General features: G+C 46.9%; 1 protein-coding gene across 1 annotated transcript in view; it reads right to left on the reverse strand.

Moving 5' to 3' along the window:
* LOC116989925 (nuclear factor 7, brain-like) overlaps positions 1 to 15,724 on the reverse strand; it is a 48,318-nt gene extending 32,594 nt beyond the window's left edge. Inside the window, exon 1 of the mRNA XM_033047480.1 lies at positions 15,637 to 15,724. Within this exon, the coding sequence (XP_032903371.1) occupies positions 15,637 to 15,724 (88 nt within the window). The remainder of the gene's footprint in view (positions 1 to 15,636) is intronic.
* Positions 15,725 to 18,993: the final 3,269 nt, after the last annotated feature.

Here is an 18,993-nt window from a genome sequence, read left to right on the forward strand (position 1 = left end):
CTCTGGGCAAGAGACTCTGTGCATCTACCCGATCTATTCCTTTCATGATCTCATACACCTTTATATGATCAACCCTCATCCTCCTGTGCTCCAAGGAATAGAGACCCAGCCTACTCAACCTCTCTCTAAAGCTCACACCCTCTAGTCCTGGCAACATCCTCATAAATCTTTTCTGAACCTTGTTCCTGAGTCAAGAGGAGATGATTATAGGAGCAAAGAGGTCCTTCTGCAGTTGTATAGGCACCTAATGAGACTACACCTGGAGTATTGTGTGCAGTTTTGGTCCCCTAATTTGAGGAAGGACCTTCTTGCTATTGAGGGAGTGCAGCGTAGGTTAACAAGGTTAATTCCCGGGATGGCGGGACTGTCATATGCTGAGAGAATGGAACGGCTGGGCTTGTATACTCTGGAGTTTAGGATGAGAGGTGATCTTATTGAAGCATATAAGATTATTAAGGATTTGGACACACCAGAGGCAGGAAACATGTTCCCGATGTTGGGGGAGTCCAGAACCAGGGCCCACTGTTTAAGAATAAGGAGTAAGCCATTTAGAACGGAGACAATGAAACACTTTTTCACACAGAGAGTTGTGAATCTGTGGAATTTCCTGCCTCAGAGGGCGGTGGAGGCTGGTTCTCTGGATACTTTCAAGAGGCTCAAAGATAGCTGAGTCAGGGGATAGGGGGAGAAGGCAGGAACGGGGTACTGATTGGGGATAATCAGCCATGATCACATTGAATGGTGGTGCTGGCTCGAAGAGCCGAATGGCCTCCTCCTGCACCTATTGTCTATTGTCTATTATCCTCTGCTACCACTGGTCAAAAGAAGGAGGTTTTCAAACCTCAGGAGTTTCACTTTGGTGATCAAAACATCTCTGACACTCAATGGGAAATGAGATCACCAGTAAAATGACTTTTTGGGAATTCCCACGAGGTCTCTTGCACATTCCACAAACTTCCTTCTTTCCCTTCCCCTTTTGTCCACAATCTGGCCCATGCAATGTGTTCCTTTGTCAGATCTGTTTACATCCAATGGGTTGTGTCATCACCTGCAGAGAACGAATCAATTGAATTATGTGCAAAGTATGTCTGTCTTTATCAATATTGCAATGTCATGCAAGGCGGATGATGCATCGATGACTAATGCTTACCTTAAACTAATTGGTCATTTTGGCCTACGATGCTATTATCCACTGTGAAAATTTAAAAGGCTTGTAAGCTTTCAAAGTTAGTGCCATCTGCCATCCCATGCCAACCCGCTTCAACACCAATAGCAGCTATAATTTGACACCACCCGATATGGTTTAAAGACATGTTTAAGAAAGAACTGCAGATGCTGGAAAATCGAAGGTTGACAAAAATGCTGGAGAAACTCAGTGGGTGAGGCAGCATGTGGCGTTTTGGGTCGAGTCTGAAGAAGCTGTCTCGACCTGAAACGTCTCCTATTCCTTCCTGCTGATCCTGCCTGTCCTGTCAGTGACTACTGACTTTGACTCGGTCTGAAGAAGGGTCTCGGCCTGAAACGTCACCCATTCATTCCTTCGCTCCAGTGATGCTGCCTGTTCCACTGAGTTACTCCAGCATTTTGTGTCTATCTTGCCACTTCCCTTCTTCTTTTATGGTTTAAAAAACATAAAGGCTTGTAAATTGTTCAAACTCAGTGTGATGGAGACGAATCCCACCCCTATCGACCCCTATCACTCTCTGAGTGAAAAAGTTTTTTCTAACCTCAGTCTTAAATGGCCTCCCCTTTATTCTGAGACTGTGGCCCCTGGTTCTGGACTCGCCCAACATTGGGAACATTTTTCCTGCATCTTGCTTGTCCAGTCCTTTTATAATTTTATATGTTTCTATAAGATTACCCTTCATCCTTCTAAACTCCAGTGAATACAAGCCTAGTCTTTTCAATCTTTCCTCATTTGACAGTCCTGCCATCCCAGGGATCAATCTCGTGAACCTACGCTGCACCGGAGACAAGGTCTCAGAAGAAGTTTAACCTGTTTAAGCAGTATTTTGGTGACTTGAGACCAGCCGGCACTTTTATTTGTTGCCACATGAAAATTCCTTTCTTATCTCTCCAACAAGCAGTGCGAGCAGACTGGAATGTACAGGAGGGGAACTGCAGGTGATGGTTAACACCGAAGATAGACACAAAGTGCTGGAGTAACTCAGCGGGTCAGGCAGCATCGCTCTTCTCTTCTTCTTGCGAATGAAACATAAACCAAAGTAATAGATAGATCTCAAACCAGGTGTTGAGTAGCCAGGATGTTGTCTCTGTTGGCATCAATGTCTGTCTGCCAGGCCCTGACACAGCTCCGTTTGGTGGGTGGTAGAGCGGGCACCCAGACATGACATGGTTGACTGGTTAAGGGGTAAGCCATTTAGAACGGAGACGAGGAAACACTTTTTCTCACAGAAAGTGGTGAGTCTGTGGAATTCTCAGAGGGCGGTGGAGGCCGGTTCTCTGGATGCTTTCAAGAGAGAGCTAGATAGTGCTCTTAAAGATAGCGGAGTCAGGGGATATGGGGAGAAGGCAGGAACGGGGTACTGATTGGGGATGATCAGCCATGATCACATTGAATGGCGGTGCTGGCTCCAAGGGCCGAATGGCCTACTCTTGCACCTATTGTGTATTGTCTATTGTCTATCATCTGTTGTTCTGTTCCGCATTCACAGGCTGGGCTCTGGTGGAGGGAGCCCCCATCACCACACGCTGGCATTGAAACGCCCAACTCCAGTACCAAGTCTGTTGAGCTTCACACACGCTCCTCTCGGGAGGTCAGACCCTGGACAACTTTTATCTGGTGAAGAGATGTAGCTGTGTAATGGAGATGAGGTTGCCTTCCACTCCTGTGACCACTTGCTGGCTATCCAGTGTGCTTTTGTCTCAGTTGGCTGGATGGATGGATGCTAGGAGTTGTTTTCCATGTGGAGCAAAGGGGTGATGGGATTTCAGCATCGCAGGAGAGAAGGAAGAGGTGACGTTTCAGGTCGAGCCTTGTCCTCAGACTGAGAGTCAGGGGAGAGGGAATCTGGAGGGATGAAAAGGTGCAGAACCGATGGCCAAGGAGCCCACAATGGTCCATTGTTGGCTGTGCTGGAGTTGATAACAAAGAAATCCGAACATTGAAACTAGCAGGATAATAATAATAAAAATAAATTTTATTTATGGGCGCCATTCAAGAGTCTCAAGGACACCTTACAAAAATTTAGCAAGTAGAGGAAAAACATGTAAGGGGAATGAAATAAATAGAAGAGACATGACTAGTACACAAAGTAAAGACAGAATTCAATTCAAAACACAATATGAGGCAATTAATACACAGATGAAAATGGAGGGGGACGTGGGGCTAAGGATAGGCAGAGGTGAAGAGATGGGTCTTGAGGCGGGACTGGAAGATGGTGAGGGACACGGAATTGCGGATCAGTTGGGGGAGGGAGTTCCAGAGCCTGGGAGCTGCCCTGGAGAAGGCTCTGTCCCCAAAACTGTGGAGGTTGGACTTGTGGATGGAGAGGAGACCGGCTGATGTGGATCTGAGGGACCGTGAGGGTTGGTAGGGGGAGAGGAGGCCAGTGAGATATGGGGGGGCCAGATGTTGGAGGGCTTTGTAGGTGAGGATCAGGATTTTGTAGGTGATCCGGTGGGAGATGGGAAGCCAGTGAAGTTGTTTGAGGACTGGAGTGATGTGATGCCAGGACATTAACATAACCCTGGAAATTATTAATTCGGGCACACTTGTGTAATCTATGCATTGGCCGTTGTGAATGGCCCAAGTGAGAGAGAGTGCATGCAGAGGAGTGGGAGTGGATGGGGATGGAGGGATGGAGATGGCCAAGAAGAGATAGACAATAGACAATAAACAATAGACAATAGGTGCAGGAGTAGACCATTCGGCCCTTCGACCAGCACCACCATTCAATGTGATCATAGAAACATAGAAACATAGAAAATAGGTGCAGGAGTAGGCCATTCGGCCCTTCGAGCCTGCACCGCCATTCAATACGATCATGGCTGATCATCCAACTCAGTATCCCATCCCTGCCTTCTCTCCATACCCCCTGATCCCTTTAGCCACAAGGGCCACATCTAACTCCCTCTTAAATATAGCCAATGAACTGGCCTCAACTACCTTCTGTGGCAGAGAATTCCAGAGATTCACCACTCTCTGTGTGAAAAATGTTTTCCTCATCTCGGTCCTAAAAGATTTCCCCCTTATCCTTAAACTGTGACCCCTTATTCTGGACTTCCCCAACACCGGGAACAATCTTCCTGCATCTAGCCTGTCCAACCACTTAAGAATTTTGTACGTTTCTATAAGATCCCCTCTCAATCTTCTAAATTCTAACGAGTACAAACCGAGTCTATCCAGTCTTTCTTCATATGAAAGTCCTGACATCCCAGGAATCAGTCTGGTGAACCTTCTCTGTACTCCCTCTATGGCAAGAATGTCTTTCCTCAGATTAGGAGACCAAAACTGTACGCAATACTCCAGGTGTGGTCTCACCAAGACCCTGTACAACTGCAGTAGAACCTCCCTGCTCCTATACTCAAATCCTTTTGCTATGAATGCTAACATACCATTCGCCTTCTTCACTGCCTGCTGCACCTGCATGCCTACTTTTAATGACTGGTGTACCATGACACCCAGGTCTCATTGCATCTCCCCTTTTCCTAATCGGGCACCATTCAGATAATAGTCTACTTTCCTGTTTTTGTCACCAAAGTGGATAACCTCACATTTATCCACTTTATACTGCATCTGCCAAGCATTTGCCCACTCACCCAGCCTATCCGTCACCTTGCAGCCTCCGAGCATCCTCCTCACAGCTAACACTGAACACTGGATGGCTGATCATCCACAATCAGTCCCCCGTTCCTGCTATCTAACTCTCTCTTGAAAGTATCCAGTGAACCAGCCTCCACCGCCCTCTGAGGCAGAGAATTCCGCAGACTCGCAACTCTCTGTGTGAAAAAGTGTTTCCTCATCTCCGTTCTAAATGGCTTACCCCTTATTCTTAAACTGTGTGGCCACTGGTTCTGGGCTCCCCCAACATCGGGAACATGTTTCCTGCCTCTAGTGTGTAACCCTTAATAATCTTATATGTTTCAATAAGATGCCCTCTCATCCTTCTAAACTCCGGAGTATACAAGCCCAGCCGCTCCATTTTCTCAGCATATGACAGTCCCGCCATCCCGGGTATTAACCTGGTGAACCTACGCTGGGCTCCCTCAATTGCAAGAATGTCCTTCCTCAAATTTGGAGACCAAACCTGCACACAATACTCCAGGTGTGGTCACACTAGGGCCCTGTACAACTGCAGGAGGACCTCTTTGCTCCTATACTCAACTCCTCTTGTTATGAAGATGGGAGGGGGGGGGGGGGGGTTGGGGCGGGAGGAGATGAAGCAAAGAGGGAAATGGACCAGGGGAAGATGGGGAATATCGAACATGAAGCTAGAACAGTGCAGCACAAGAACAATAGACAATAGATAATAGGTGCAGGAGTAGGCCATTCGGCCCTTCGAGCCCTTCAGCCCACATTGGCGGTCGAAAATGATGCCGATCAGCTTTTATATACCTGCACATAATCCATGACCCTCCATTGAATGGCTATCCATAGGTCTATCCAAAATCTCTTGAATGCCACTATCATATCCACCTTGATCACCAGCCAAACTTGCCCTGCATATCTCTTGTAAAGTTTGCCCCTCTCAACTTAAAGTGATGTGTAGTTCATTATTATTGCACGTTTACCGAGGTACAGTGAATAGCGTGCTAGGTCAGCGGAAAGACTATACATTTACCCCACCAGGTGGAGCCGCGATGGCAGCCTCGCCACCAGTCTGTCTGTGCTTTTGTCTTTTTTTTGTTATTTTTGTGTTTGTGTGAATATTCTCTGCTTTGTTTTATGTGGGGGGTGGGTCGGGGGGGAAACATTTTCTCCGTCTCTTACCTTGCCGGAGATGCGATTGTTTTCCGGATCGTATCTCCGGTCGCTCTGCGGCCTAACATGGTGGAGCTGGCATCCTCGCTCGGGACTGACTTTGAGCCCCACCCGCGGGGACGTGGACTTACCATCGGAGCCTGCGATCCCTTGCCCGGGATCGGCGCTCCAACCGTGGCTGGCGGGCTTTAGCATCAAGGAGCTCGCAGCCTAGGGTAGAGACCGAGTCGGGAGCCCCTAAACCGCACGGCGTTCGACAAGCCCCGACCCGGGTTTTGATCGCCCAGCGCGGGGGAGCTGACATCCCCCCCGAGCTGGATCGCCCCGACGCAGAGGGCCAAAGCGCTGGCTACGGGAACCAAGATCATCCCGTCAACGGAAGGCTCGAGGCCCCAGAACAAAGAAGGGAAGAGATTGAACCTTTTTTTCGCCTTCAGTCACAGTGAGGTCAGGGATGTGTCTGAATGTGTCCAAGAAATCCTGAAATGGGAGGGAGAGGAGCCTGAGGTTGTGGTGCATATAGGTACCAACGACATAGGTAAAAAAAGAGAAGAGGTCCTGAAAGAAGAATTTAGGGAGTTAGGTAGAGAGTTAAGGAGAAGGACTGGAAAGGTAACAATCTCAGGATTACTGCCTGTGCCACGCGACAGTGAGAGTAGGAATGGAGCGAGGTGGAGGATAAATGCGTGGATGAGAGACTGGTGCAGTGGGTATGGATTCAAGTTTCTGGATCATTGGGACCTCTTTTGGGGAAGGTGCGAACTGTACAGAAAGGACGGGTTGCACTTGAACTCAAGGGGGACCAATATCCTGGCGGGGAGATTTGCAAAGGCTACTGGGGAGACTTTAAACTAGTATGGTTGGGGGGAGGGACTCAAATTGGGAAAGCTAGCAGTCAGTGTGTGAAGCAGGGGGCAGAGAATGGTAGCACTCTGACCCAAAATGTAGGGGAGAGAGAAGAAAAAGAAAATAATCAGAGAATAAGAGAGGGTGGGTTTCTTAAATGTGTATATTTTAATGCTAGGAGCATTGTAAGAAAAGTGGATGAACTTAGAGCCTGGATTGACACCTGGAAGTATGATGTTGTGGCGATCAGTGAAACATGGTTGCAGGAGGGCTGTGATTGGAAACTAAATATTCCAGGATTTCATTGCTTCAGGTGTGATAGAATTGGAGGGGCAAGAGGTGGAGGTGTTGCATTGCTTATCAGGGAAGATATTACAGCAGTGCTTTGGCAGGATAGATTAGAGGGCTCGTCTAGGGAGGCTATTTGGGTGGAACTGAGAAATGGGAAAGGGGTAGCAACACTTATAGGGGTGTATTATAGACCGCCAAATGGGGAGCGAGAATTGGAAGAGCAAATATGTAAGGAGATTGCAGATATTAGTAGTAAGCACAAGGTAGTGATTGTGGGAGATTTCAATTTTCCACACATAGACTGGGAAACACATTCTGTAAATGGGCTGGATGGGTTGGAGTTTGTAAAATGTGTGCAGGATAGTTTTTTGCAACAATACATAGAAGTACCTACTAGAGAAGGGGCGGTACTGGACCTCCTGTTAGGAAATGAGATGGGTCAGGTGGCAGAGGTATGCGTTGGGGAACAGTTCGGGTCCAGTGATCACAATACCATTAGTTTCAATATAATTATGGAGAGGGACAAAACTGGACCTAGGGTTGAGATTTTTGATTGGAGAAAGGCTAACTTTGAGGAGATGCGAAAGGATTTAAAAGGAGTAAATTGGGACAGTTTGTTTTATGGGAAAGATGTGGAAGAGAAATGGAGTACATTTAAAGGTGAAATTTTAAGAGTACAGAATCTTTATGTCCCTGTTCGGTTGAAAGGAAATCGTAAAAATTGTAAAGAGCCATGGTTTACTAGGGAAATTGGACACTTGGTTCGGAAAAAGAGGGAGATCTACAATAGTTATAGGCAGCATGGAGTAAATGAGGTGCTTGAGGAGTATAAAGAATGTAAAAAGAATCTTAAGAAAGAAATTAGAAAAGCTAAAAGAAGATATGAGGTTGCTTTGGCAAGTAAGGTAAAAGTAAATCCGAAGGGTTTCTACCGCTATATTAATAGCAAAAGGATAACGAGGGATAAAATTGGTCCATTAGAGAGTCAGAGTGGCCAACTATCTGCAGAGCCAAAAGAGATGGGGGAGATATTGAACAGTTTCTTTTCTTCGGTATTCACCAAGGAGAAGGATATTGAATTATGTGAGGTAAGGGAAACAAGTAGAGTAGCTATGGAAACTATGAGGATTAAAGAAGAGGAAGTACTGACACTTTTGAGAAATATAAAAGTGGATAAGTCTCCAGGTCCGGACAGGATATTCCCTAGGACATTGAGGGAAGTTAGTGTAGAAATAGCAGGGGCTATGGCAGAAATATTTCAAATGTCATTAGAAACGGGAATAGTGCCGGAGGATTGGCGTACTGCGCATGTTGTTCCATTGTTTAAAAAGGGGTCTAAGAGTAAACCTAGCAATTATAGACCTGTTACTTTGACGTCAGTGGTGGGCAAATTAATGGAAAGAATACTTAGAGATAATATATATAAGCATCTGGATAAACAGGGTCTGATTAGGAACAGTCAACATGGATTTGTGCCTGGAAGGTCATGTTTAACTAATCTTCTTGAATTTTTTGAAGATGTTACTCGGGAAATTGATGAGGGTAAAGCAGTGGATGTTGTGTATATGGACTTCAGTAAGGCCTTTGACAAGGTTCCTCATGGAAGGTTGGTTAAGAAGGTTCAATGGTTGGGTATTAATGGTGGAGTAGCAAGATGGATTCAACAGTGGCTGAATGGGAGATGCCAGAGAGTAATGGTGGATGGTTGTTTGTCAGGTTGGAGGCCAGTGACGAGTGGGGTGCCACAGGGATCTGTGTTGGGTCCACTGTTGTTTGTCATGTACATCAATGATCTGGACGATGGTGTGGTAAATTGGATTAGTAAGTATGCAGATGATACTAAGATAGGTGGGGTAGCGGGTAATGAAGTAGAGTTTCAAAGTCTACAGAGAGATTTGTGCCAGTTGGAAGAGTGGGCTGAAAGATGGCAGATGGAGTTTAATGCTGATAAGTGTGAGGTGCTACATCTTGGCAGGACAAATCAAAATAGGACGTACATGGTAAATGGTAGGGAATTGAAGAATGTAGGGGAACAGAGGGATCTGGGAATAACTGTGCACAGTTCCATGAAAGTGGAATCTCATGTAGATAGGGTGGTAAAGAAAGCTTTTGGTGTGCTGGCCTTTATAAATCAGAGCATTGAGTATAGAAGTTGGGATGTAATGTTAAAATTGTACAAGGCATTGGTGAGGCCAATTCTGGAGTATGGTGTACAATTTTGGTCGCCTAATTATAGGAAGGATGTCAACAAAATAGAGAGAGTACAGAGGAGATTTACTAGAATGTTGCCTGGGTTTCAGCAACTAAGTTACAGAGAAAGGTTGAACAGGTTAGGGCTTTATTCTTTGGAGCGCAGAAGGTTAAGGGGGGACTTGATAGAGGTTTTTTAAATGATGAGAGGGATAGACAGAGTTGACGTGGAAAAGCTTTTCCCACTGAGAGTAGGGAAGATTCAAACAAGGGGACATGACTTGAGAATTAAGGGACTGAAGTTTAGGGGTAACATGAGGGGGAACTTCTTTACTCAGAGAGTGGTAGCTGTGTGGAATGAGCTTCCAGTGAAGGTGGTGGAGGCAGGTTCGTTTTTATCATTTAAAAATAAATTGGATAGTTATATGGATGGGAAAGGAATGGAGGGTTATGGTCTGAGCGCAGGTATATGGGACTAGGGGAGATTATGTGTTCGGCACGGACTAGAGGGGTCGAGATGGCCTGTTTCCGTGCTGTAATTGTTATATGGTTATATGGTTATATGGTTAGTGAGGAATGTGGAGGAGTCACTGTGGTGGATGTTTATGTTAAAATGTATTTTGGGTGTTCTGTTGCTTTTTTATTAGTATGACTGTGTGACAAATCAGATTCCTCGTGTGTTGCAATCCATACTTGGCTAATAAAGTAAGCATGAGTATGAGTATTACAATGAGGCCATCCACAGTGTGTATATCACAGGATAATGGGATTTATATTTAGTGCTGTGCCCTCAAGAATTTTATTTTCCACCCTTGGAAAAAAGTTTCTGACCATGCACCCGACTGATGCCTCTGCCAGCTTTATATACTTCTACCTGAGCTCCCCACAACCCCCAGCGTTTTAGAGAAAAATAGTATTTTCAACATCTCCCTGTAGGTAAAACACCTTAAACCAGCACGAGTCCTCTCTAAGACCAAGAAAGTGGATCACATCACTCCAGTTTTGAGGTCTTTACACTGACTTCCAGTTTGACATCTAAATAGACAATAGACAATAGACAATAGGTGCAGGAGTAGGCCATTCAGCCCTTTGAGCCAGCACCGCCATTCAATGTGATCATGGCTGATCATCCCCAATCAGTACCCCGTGTCTACCTTCTCCCCATATCCCCTGACACCGCTATCTTTAAGAGCCCTATCTAGCTCACTCTTGAAAGTATCCAGAGAACCGGCCTCCACCACTATCTGAGGCAGAGAATTCCACAGACTCACAACTCTCTGTGAAAAAGATAGTGTCAAGTTGGGGAAAGGGGAAGTACAACGGGATCTGGTGGTCCTTTTTGATCAGTCAATGAAAGTAAGCATGCAGGTACAGCAGGCAGTGAAGAAAGCGAATGGCATGTTGGCCTTCATAACGAGGGGAGTTGCAGCAAAGAAGTCATTCTGCAGTTGTACATGGCCCTAGTGAGACCACTCCTGGAGTATTGTGTGCAGTTTTGGTCCCCAAATTTGAGAAAGGACATTCTTGCTATTGAGGGAGTGCAGCGTAGGTCCACTGCTGAGAGAATGGAGCGGCTGGGCTTGTATACTCTGGAATTTAGAAGGATGAGAGGGGAACTTATTGAAGCATTTAAGTTTATTCAGAGTTTGGACACGCTAGAGGCAGGAAATATGTTCCCGATGTAGGGGGAGTCCAGAACCTGGGGCCACAGTTTAAGAATAAGGGGTAAGCCGTATAGAATGGTGATGAGGAAGCAGTTTGTCACACAGAGAGTTGTGAGTCTGTGTAATTCTCTGCCTCAGAGGGCGGTGGAGGCCGGTTCTCTGGAGACTTTCAAGAGAGAGCTAGAAAATTGTGGAGTCAGGGGATATGGGAAGATGGCAGGATTTTGGATTGTGGATTGTCAGCCATGATCACATTGAATGGCGGTGCTGGCTCGAAGGGCCGTATGGCCTACTCCTGCACCTATTGTCTATGGTCTATTGCAGTGGTTCTTAGCTGTTTTGGCCCTAGTACGCGCATACGCGAACAAAGTACTGTATGTGGTGTGTACCTTTGTTAGGTTCCTAAACATGGGCTCAACAAATTGATGTGTTATTTGTGTCCCGTTCATGACCCCCGCCAAAGCCCCAAACAACCCACATAGGGGGTCATGACCCCCAGGTTAAGAACCACTGGTCTATTGGAGGAGGAGGAGCCATCTTGGTGAACGGCTGCTAGCCAGCAGCCGTCCGTTTTAATTCGTTTTTTTTATAGTTTTTAGTGAGTCCTGTTTTTCGTTTGTAGGGGATATGGACTTTTTAATGTGGGGGGTAGGTCTCAACTTTATTTCTAGGTCCCTACCTGGTCGGTGTGGCAGCTTTTTCTCCGGGCTGCCCGCTGACCCGTCCTCGTGGCCTACCAGCGGGCTTGGAGCGCCGTTTCCTGGCGGGCACCGCCCAGCAGCTTGGCCTCGGTGGCGGCACAGTGCTGGAGCGCTATCGCGGAGCGGAGTGGAGCGGGCGATGCCTTGCCTGGGTCGCCGCGCTGGAGCGACGCGCTGGAGCTCTGGTGAGCTGGACCGGCGAGAGCAACATCCCCGGGCTGCGGGTCTGCGGAGCGGAGAGGGCGGCGCCGGCTTTAACATCGGGAGCCTAGGTGCTCCAACTCGGTGCGTCCTTGTCGGCTCCGGAAGCCGCGGTCTCAAGCTAGGAAGCGGCCGTTCCAGGTGGCCCAGCCGCCGAGAGGACTCTCCCGACGCCGGGGCAAGACCACCCGGTGAGAACGGCCAGGAACATCGGGCCTCCGTAGAGGCAATTGCGGTGGCCTCAATAGGCCTGACTTTGGGGTGAACTGGGGATGGGGACTGGACATTGTGCCTTCCTCCACAGTGGTATCCATTGTGGGGGGATGATTTTTTTGTCTAATGTAATCCTGTAAGTCTGTGTCCAAGATGGCTGCCGTGAAGAGAGAGTGGACGCTGGCACGAATTGGTTGCCGCTGCTCTCTCTTCACACTGTGTTTTTGATTTTCTGTTTTTGGAATGAATTCTGTTTTTAATTTGTGTCTCTGTGATGTCTTTATTACTTATTTTATTCTGATTATATGTTTTACTATGTAAGGTGTCCTTGAGATTTTGTATGAAAGGCGCCCATTAAATATAAAATTTATTATTATTATTATTGTATAAACCAGCATCACACAAATGGTGACGTTTCGGGACGAGACCCTTCTTCCTGTCTGAAGAAGGCTCTCGACCATGAACGCCACCCATTCCTTCCCTCCAGAGATGCTGCCGGTCCCTCTGAGTTGCTCCAGCTTTTTGTGTCTATCTCCTCTTCTTCTGCCTGACTCCATTCAGTTTTAGTTTAGTTTAGAAATACCACATGGAAACAGACGCTTCAGCCGGCACCAATCACCCATTCACACTGGTTCTGTGTTATCTCACTTACACATCCGTTCTCGGCCCACTAGAGCGGCAATTCACAGTCTTCACTTACAGCGAACCTGCCCACACTGCAGCTAGGCCAGTGAACTTTTGCACTTCCTCTAAGGTAGCAGCATCCTGTATAAGGCAAGGAGTGAAGTCCGCTCACAACACTCTGGGTGTGGTTTCCTCTCTACTCTCTATGATTACAATACAACTTCCTCATCCCTGCAGTCAAACCCTCGTGTTACAAAGACTGATATCATTATTTGTGCAAGAAGGAACTGCAGATGCTGGTTTAAACCGAAGATAGACACAACTAAGTCTTTCTGCACTTGTACAGGGCCCGAGTGAGACCACACCTGGAGTATTGTGTGCAGTTTTGCTCACCAAATTTGAGGAAGGACATTCTTGCTCTTGAGGGAGCCCAGCGTAGGTTTACAAGGTTAATCCCAGGGATGGCGGGACTGTCATATGTTGATAGAATGGAGCGGCTGGGCTTGTACACACTGGAATTTAGAAGGATGAGAGGAGATCTTATTGAAGCATTTAAGTTTATTAAAGCGATTTGACACGCTAGAGGCAGGAAACATGTTCCCGATGTTGGGGGAGTCCAGGACCAGGGGCCATAGTTTAAGAATAAGGTGTAGGCCATTTAGAATGGGGATGAGGAAAAACTTTTTCACCCAGAGAATTGTGAATCTGTGGAATTCTCTGCCTCAGAGGGCGGTGGAGGCCAATTCTCTGGATGCTTTCAAGAGAGAGTTAGATAGGGCTCTTAAAGATAGCAGTCAGGGGAAATGAGGAGAAGGCAAGAACGGGGTACTGAATGTGGATGATCAGCCATGATCACAGTGAATGGCGGTGCAGGCTCGAAGGGCCGAATGGCACCTACTGTCTATTGTTTATAGTCTATTTTCCTAATTTACCTAACTCACATTTTTTTAGATATTTACAAATTAGACATTTTTTGCGAACTACTCAACCCTTTCCACACCAAACCCATATCTTGTAAAAAAGTTTACATTTGAACCCCGATCAGAAGCTAGAGTAACTCAGCGGGACAGGAAGAATGGTCAAACTCCGCGGGTGGTCGCTGCCGCCGCCACAGCTCCGAGGCCGAGTCGGGTCTCCGCTGCCACCGCCACGGTTCCGCAAACCCTACAATTAACCTACAAACCCAAAGAAAACTCACCCAGTCACGGGTGGAACGTACAAACTCTGTTCAGACAGCATCAGTAGTCAGGATCGAACCCAGGTCTCTGCCAATGCAAGGCTGCAAAACTACTGCTGCACCACCGCACTGCCTTCAAGAACACAAAAAAACTATGACTCGATTCCTGATAATTAAGTGAACAAGGCTCAACATGTGGAAATGCTTCACTGAGCAAAGAGAGAGAACCATCAGTGCATAAATAGGGAACAATGTTGCCTGGGTTTCAGCAACTAAGTTACAGAGAAAGGTTGAACAAGTTAGGGCTTTATTCTTTGGAGCGCAGAAGGTTAAGGGGGGACTTGATAGAGGTCTTTAAAATGATGAGAGGGATAGACAGAGTTGACGTGGATAAGCTTTTCCCACTGAGAGTAGGGAAGATTCAAACAAGGGGACATGACTTGAGAATTAAGGGACAGAGGTTTAGGGGTAACATGGTATGAGTGCAGGCAGGTGGGACTAAGGGAAAAAATTGTTCGGCACGGACTTGTAGGGCCGAGATGGCCTGTTTCCGTGCTGTAATTGTTAATTGTTATATGGTTATATGGTTATATGAGGGGGAACTTCTTTACTCAGAGAGTGGTGGCTGTGTGGAATGAGCTTCCAGTGAAGGTGGTGGAGGCAGGTTCGTTTTTATCATTTAAAAATAAATTGGATAGTTATATGGACGGGAAAGGAATGGAGCGTTATGGTCTGAGCGCAGGTATACGGGACTAGGGGAGAATACGTGTTCGGCACGGACTAGAAGGGTCGAGATGGCCTGTTTCCGTGCTGTAATTGTTATATGGTTATATGGTTATAAGGAACTCAATGGGTGATAAATTATAATAACACACGCTGGTGAAAATACAAACAACACAGCCTATGTCACCCTCAGTGATCAGTAGAGGCATCAGGTCACATCTTTATCCACCGGATTTTATTTCGGATTTGCAGCATCTGCGCTGCAGGATTGGCTGCCCCGCCAACAGTCTGTCTTCTGTTTTTTCATCTTTTATTTTTATTTTTTAGTGTGTTTCAAAAGTTTGTGGAAATGTTCCCCGTTTTTTTTATGTGGGGGGAGGGGGTGGGGATCGGGGACCGGGGAAACTTTTTTTTCAATCTCTTACCTTGCCGGAGATGCGATGTTTTTCCGGTCGTATCTCCGGTCGCTCTGCGGCCTAACATCGATGGAGCTGGAGGCCTCCTCGGACTTACTATGAGGCCCACCGCGGGGCGTGGACTTAATATCGGAGCCGATCCCTTGCCTGGGATCGACGCTCCAACCGTGGCCTGCGGACTTTACCATCGAGAGCTCGCAGTCTCGGGAGAGGCCGAGTCGGGAGCTCCAACGATGCAGAATCTCGAGCAGCCCCGCCCCGGGGTGAGATCGCCCAGCGCGGGGGAGCTGACATCCCCCCACCTCCCGATGCACGAGCTGATCGCCCCGACGCGGAGGCCCCAAACGCCGCCGGCTACGGGACTCAAGATCATCCCATCAACGGAGGGCTCGAGGCCCACGACCACGGGAGAACAAAGAAGGGAAGAGATTGAACTTTTTTTCTCCTTCCATCACAGTGAGGAATGTGGAGGAGTCACTGTGGTGGATGTTTATGTTAAAATGTATTTTGTGTGTTCTGTTGCTTTTTATTTGTTTGACTGACCTGGCTAATGAAATTCCTCGTATGTTGCAAAACCTACTTGGCTAATAAAGTATTATTGTGGTTGTGATCGTGATTGTGAATCATGAGGTTAGGCCTGGCCTACGATGAAAGTGTTTGGTGGAAAATTGCCCGTCGTAATCGATGCCCATTTCAAAGCTGGCATCTTGTAGCCTGCGCTCGGGGCAAGGCATTGAGCCAGGAAGGGTGGGAGGAAGAATCGGTGGCTCTGGATGAGGGGCAATCTCATAGAAACTTACCGTATAACTATAGACAATAGACAATAGGTGCAGGAGTAGGCCATTGGGCCCTTCAAGCCAACACTGCCATTCATGGCTGATCATCCACAATCAGTACCCCGTTCCTGCCTTCTCTCCATATCCCTAAACACCGCTATCCATGAGAGCTCTATCTAACTCTCTCTTGAAAGCATCCAGAGAACCAGCCTCCACCACCCCCTGGGGCAGAGAACTCCACAGACTCACAACTCTCTGTGTGAAAAGGTGATTCCTCGTCTCCGTTCTAAATGGCTTACCCCTTATTCTTAAAATGTGTGGCCCCTGGTTCTGGACTCCCCCAACATCGGGAACATGTTTCCTGCCTCTAGCTTGACCAAACCCTTAATAATCTTATACATTTCAATAAAATCCCCTCCCGCCCTTCCAGAGTCCAGAGTATACAAGCCCAGCTGCTCCATTCTCTCAGCAAGTTCACAGTTCCTGTGTTGTTTCCATGATACCATTTACAGTGATGTTATCGAAGGTTGCTGCAAATGACTTAATTTGGTCATCAAAACAAGAAATTGACTAATCACAATGAGAATGAAAGACTCCTGGGAGTGTGGAAATGGGAAAACCTCAAGACAAGCAACTAATGGGAAATTCCATCGGGCTGGGTTCAAGAATCAAAAGTTTTTCATTTTCTAAAGCTAGCGTAATTAAGCCCAAAGTTTCAGGGCCTGTTCCACTTGGCGATTTATTTCGGCGACTGCCGGCGTCATATCAGCGTCGCCAAAAGAATTTGAACATTTCAAAATCCAGCGTATTGAAACAACAACACGCATCAACACGTCATCACGCCGCATCACGCCACAAATTTTTCGGTGACCTGATACGTCAGCCAATGATGCAGGCAGTCACCAAAAAAATTGCCAAGTGGGACAGGCCCTTTAGTGCAACCAAAGACATACACAGTTCTTAATTCATTAATTCTTTCATTCATTGTTCTTGTATCTATCTATGTTAAGATAATGGAACGGCTGGGCTTGTATACACTGGAATTTAGAAGGATGAGAGGCTATCTTATTGAAACATATAAGATTTTTAAGGGTTTGGACACGCAAGAGGCAGGAAACTTGTTCCCGATGTTGGGGGAGTCCAGAACCAGGGGTCACAGTTTAAGAAGTAGGGGTAGTCCATTTCGAACGGAGATGAGGAAAACCTTTTTCACCCAGAGTTCTGAGTCTGTGGAATTCACTGCCTCAGCCGTGGAGGCCAATTCTCTGGATGCTTTCAAGAGAGAGTTAGATAGGGCTCTTAAAGATAGCGGAGTCAGGAGATATGGGGTGAAGGCAGGAACGAGGTACTGATTGTGGATGATCAGCCATGATCACATTAAATGGCGGTGCTGGCTCGAAGGGCCGAATGGCCTACTCTTGCAACTGTTGTCTATTGTCTATTTTCTATATCATCATCCATATCTTTCATTTCCCTTTCCCGTGACTTTCAGTCAGAAGAAGGGTCTCGTCCCGAATCGTCACCATTCCTTCTCTCCAGAGATGCTGCCTGTCCCGCTGAGTTACTCCTGCTGTTTGTGTCTATCTTCGGTTTAAACCAGCATCTGCAGCTCCTTCCTGCACAGTTCATTGTTTAGGCAGTGTTTCATCGTGTTCCAGAGCCTGATAGTTGTTGAGAAGAAGCTGTTCTTGAACTTGGTGGACACGGTTTTCAGACTCAGTAGAAAATAGACAATAGGTGCAGGAGTAGGCCATTCGGCCCTTCGAGCCAGCACCGCCATTCAATGTGATCATGGCTGATCATCCACAATCAGTACCCCGTTCCTGCCTTCTCCCCATATCCCCTGACTCCACTATCTTTAAGAGCCTTATCAAGCTCTCTCTTGAAAGCATCCAGAGAACAATCAGAAGTATCACAATGAGAAACTTTTTTCCAATCTCTTACATTGCCGGCTTGCGATTGTTATCTGGGTCGTATCTCCGGTCGCTCTGCGGCCTAACATCGTGGAGCTGGAGGCCTCGCTCGTGACTGAGTCTGAGCGCCACTGCGTGGATGTTGGCTTACCATCGGAGCCGATCCCTTGCCTGGGATTGACGTCCGCGGATTTCACCATCGAGGAGCTCGCAGTCTCGTTTTGACTTGCCCCGACCCGGGTTAGACCGCCCGGCGCGGGGGAGCTGAGATTCCCCCCCCCCCCGATGCAGGATCTTGCTCGCCCCCACGAGGATGCCTGCCTCCGGCTACGGGAGAAAGATCGTCCCAACCCCGGGAGAACAATCAAGGGAAGAGATTGCATTTACTTTCGCCTTCCATCACAGTGAGGAATGTGGAGGAGTCACTGTAGTGGATGTTCATGTTAAAATGTATTTTGGGTGTTCTGTTGCTTTTTATTGGTATGACTGTATGGCAAATTAAATTCCTCGTATGTTGCAAAACATACTTGGCTAATAAAGTATTATTATGATTATGAACCAAACCCTGGAGGAATAAAGAATTGGCTTTGGAAACGGTGTTTAACCTTGCTCACTCTGTCCTTACGGCTTAGGGAAATAAATTTCCCTGTGGTTTTCCTTTCCTCCTCACAGTTGCCAAGGAGACGGAGATAGCCCGTAAGGAATTGGCCTTTCCTTTGTGTCCAGAATCAGGTTAAGAGTTGTTTGAGTTAATGTTTCACCCAGTTCTTCGATAGCTGATAATTCCTCTGTTTGGCACAGAGGCTGGCAGCTGAACATTCCACCAGGTTAACTAGAGGGAGTGGATCGGTTAACAATGGACAGGGACACACGCCCGCTGGATTAAGGAGGTGCTTTACAATTTAAAGCTTGAAAAACTTAGGTTCTCTCTCAAAGGCTCTACCAAGACATTCCTAGATACATGGAACCCTTTCTTGGAACTTGTTAACTCTCTCAACTTGTCCCCGGACTCGGAAGAGGACTGAGTGCTCTCCACCATTGTTCTGCTCTACTGCAGCTGCTCTCCCCTTAATTAGATTAGATTAGATTAGATAGCCTTTATTGTCATTCAGACCGAAGTCTGAACGAAATTGAAGCAGTCATACATACAATACAATACAATAAAAAACAACAATAAACACATATTAACATCCACCACAGTGAGTCCACCCAACATCTCCTCACTGTGATGGAGGCAAAAGTCTTAGGTCTCCAGTCTCTTCCCTCCTCTTCTCCTTCTGCGCTGAGGCGATACCCTCGGGGCTGGAACGATGC

The sequence above is a fragment of the Amblyraja radiata genome, chromosome 30 (assembly GCF_010909765.2).
Source record: "Amblyraja radiata isolate CabotCenter1 chromosome 30, sAmbRad1.1.pri, whole genome shotgun sequence".
Taxonomy (NCBI): Eukaryota; Metazoa; Chordata; class Chondrichthyes; order Rajiformes; family Rajidae; genus Amblyraja; species Amblyraja radiata.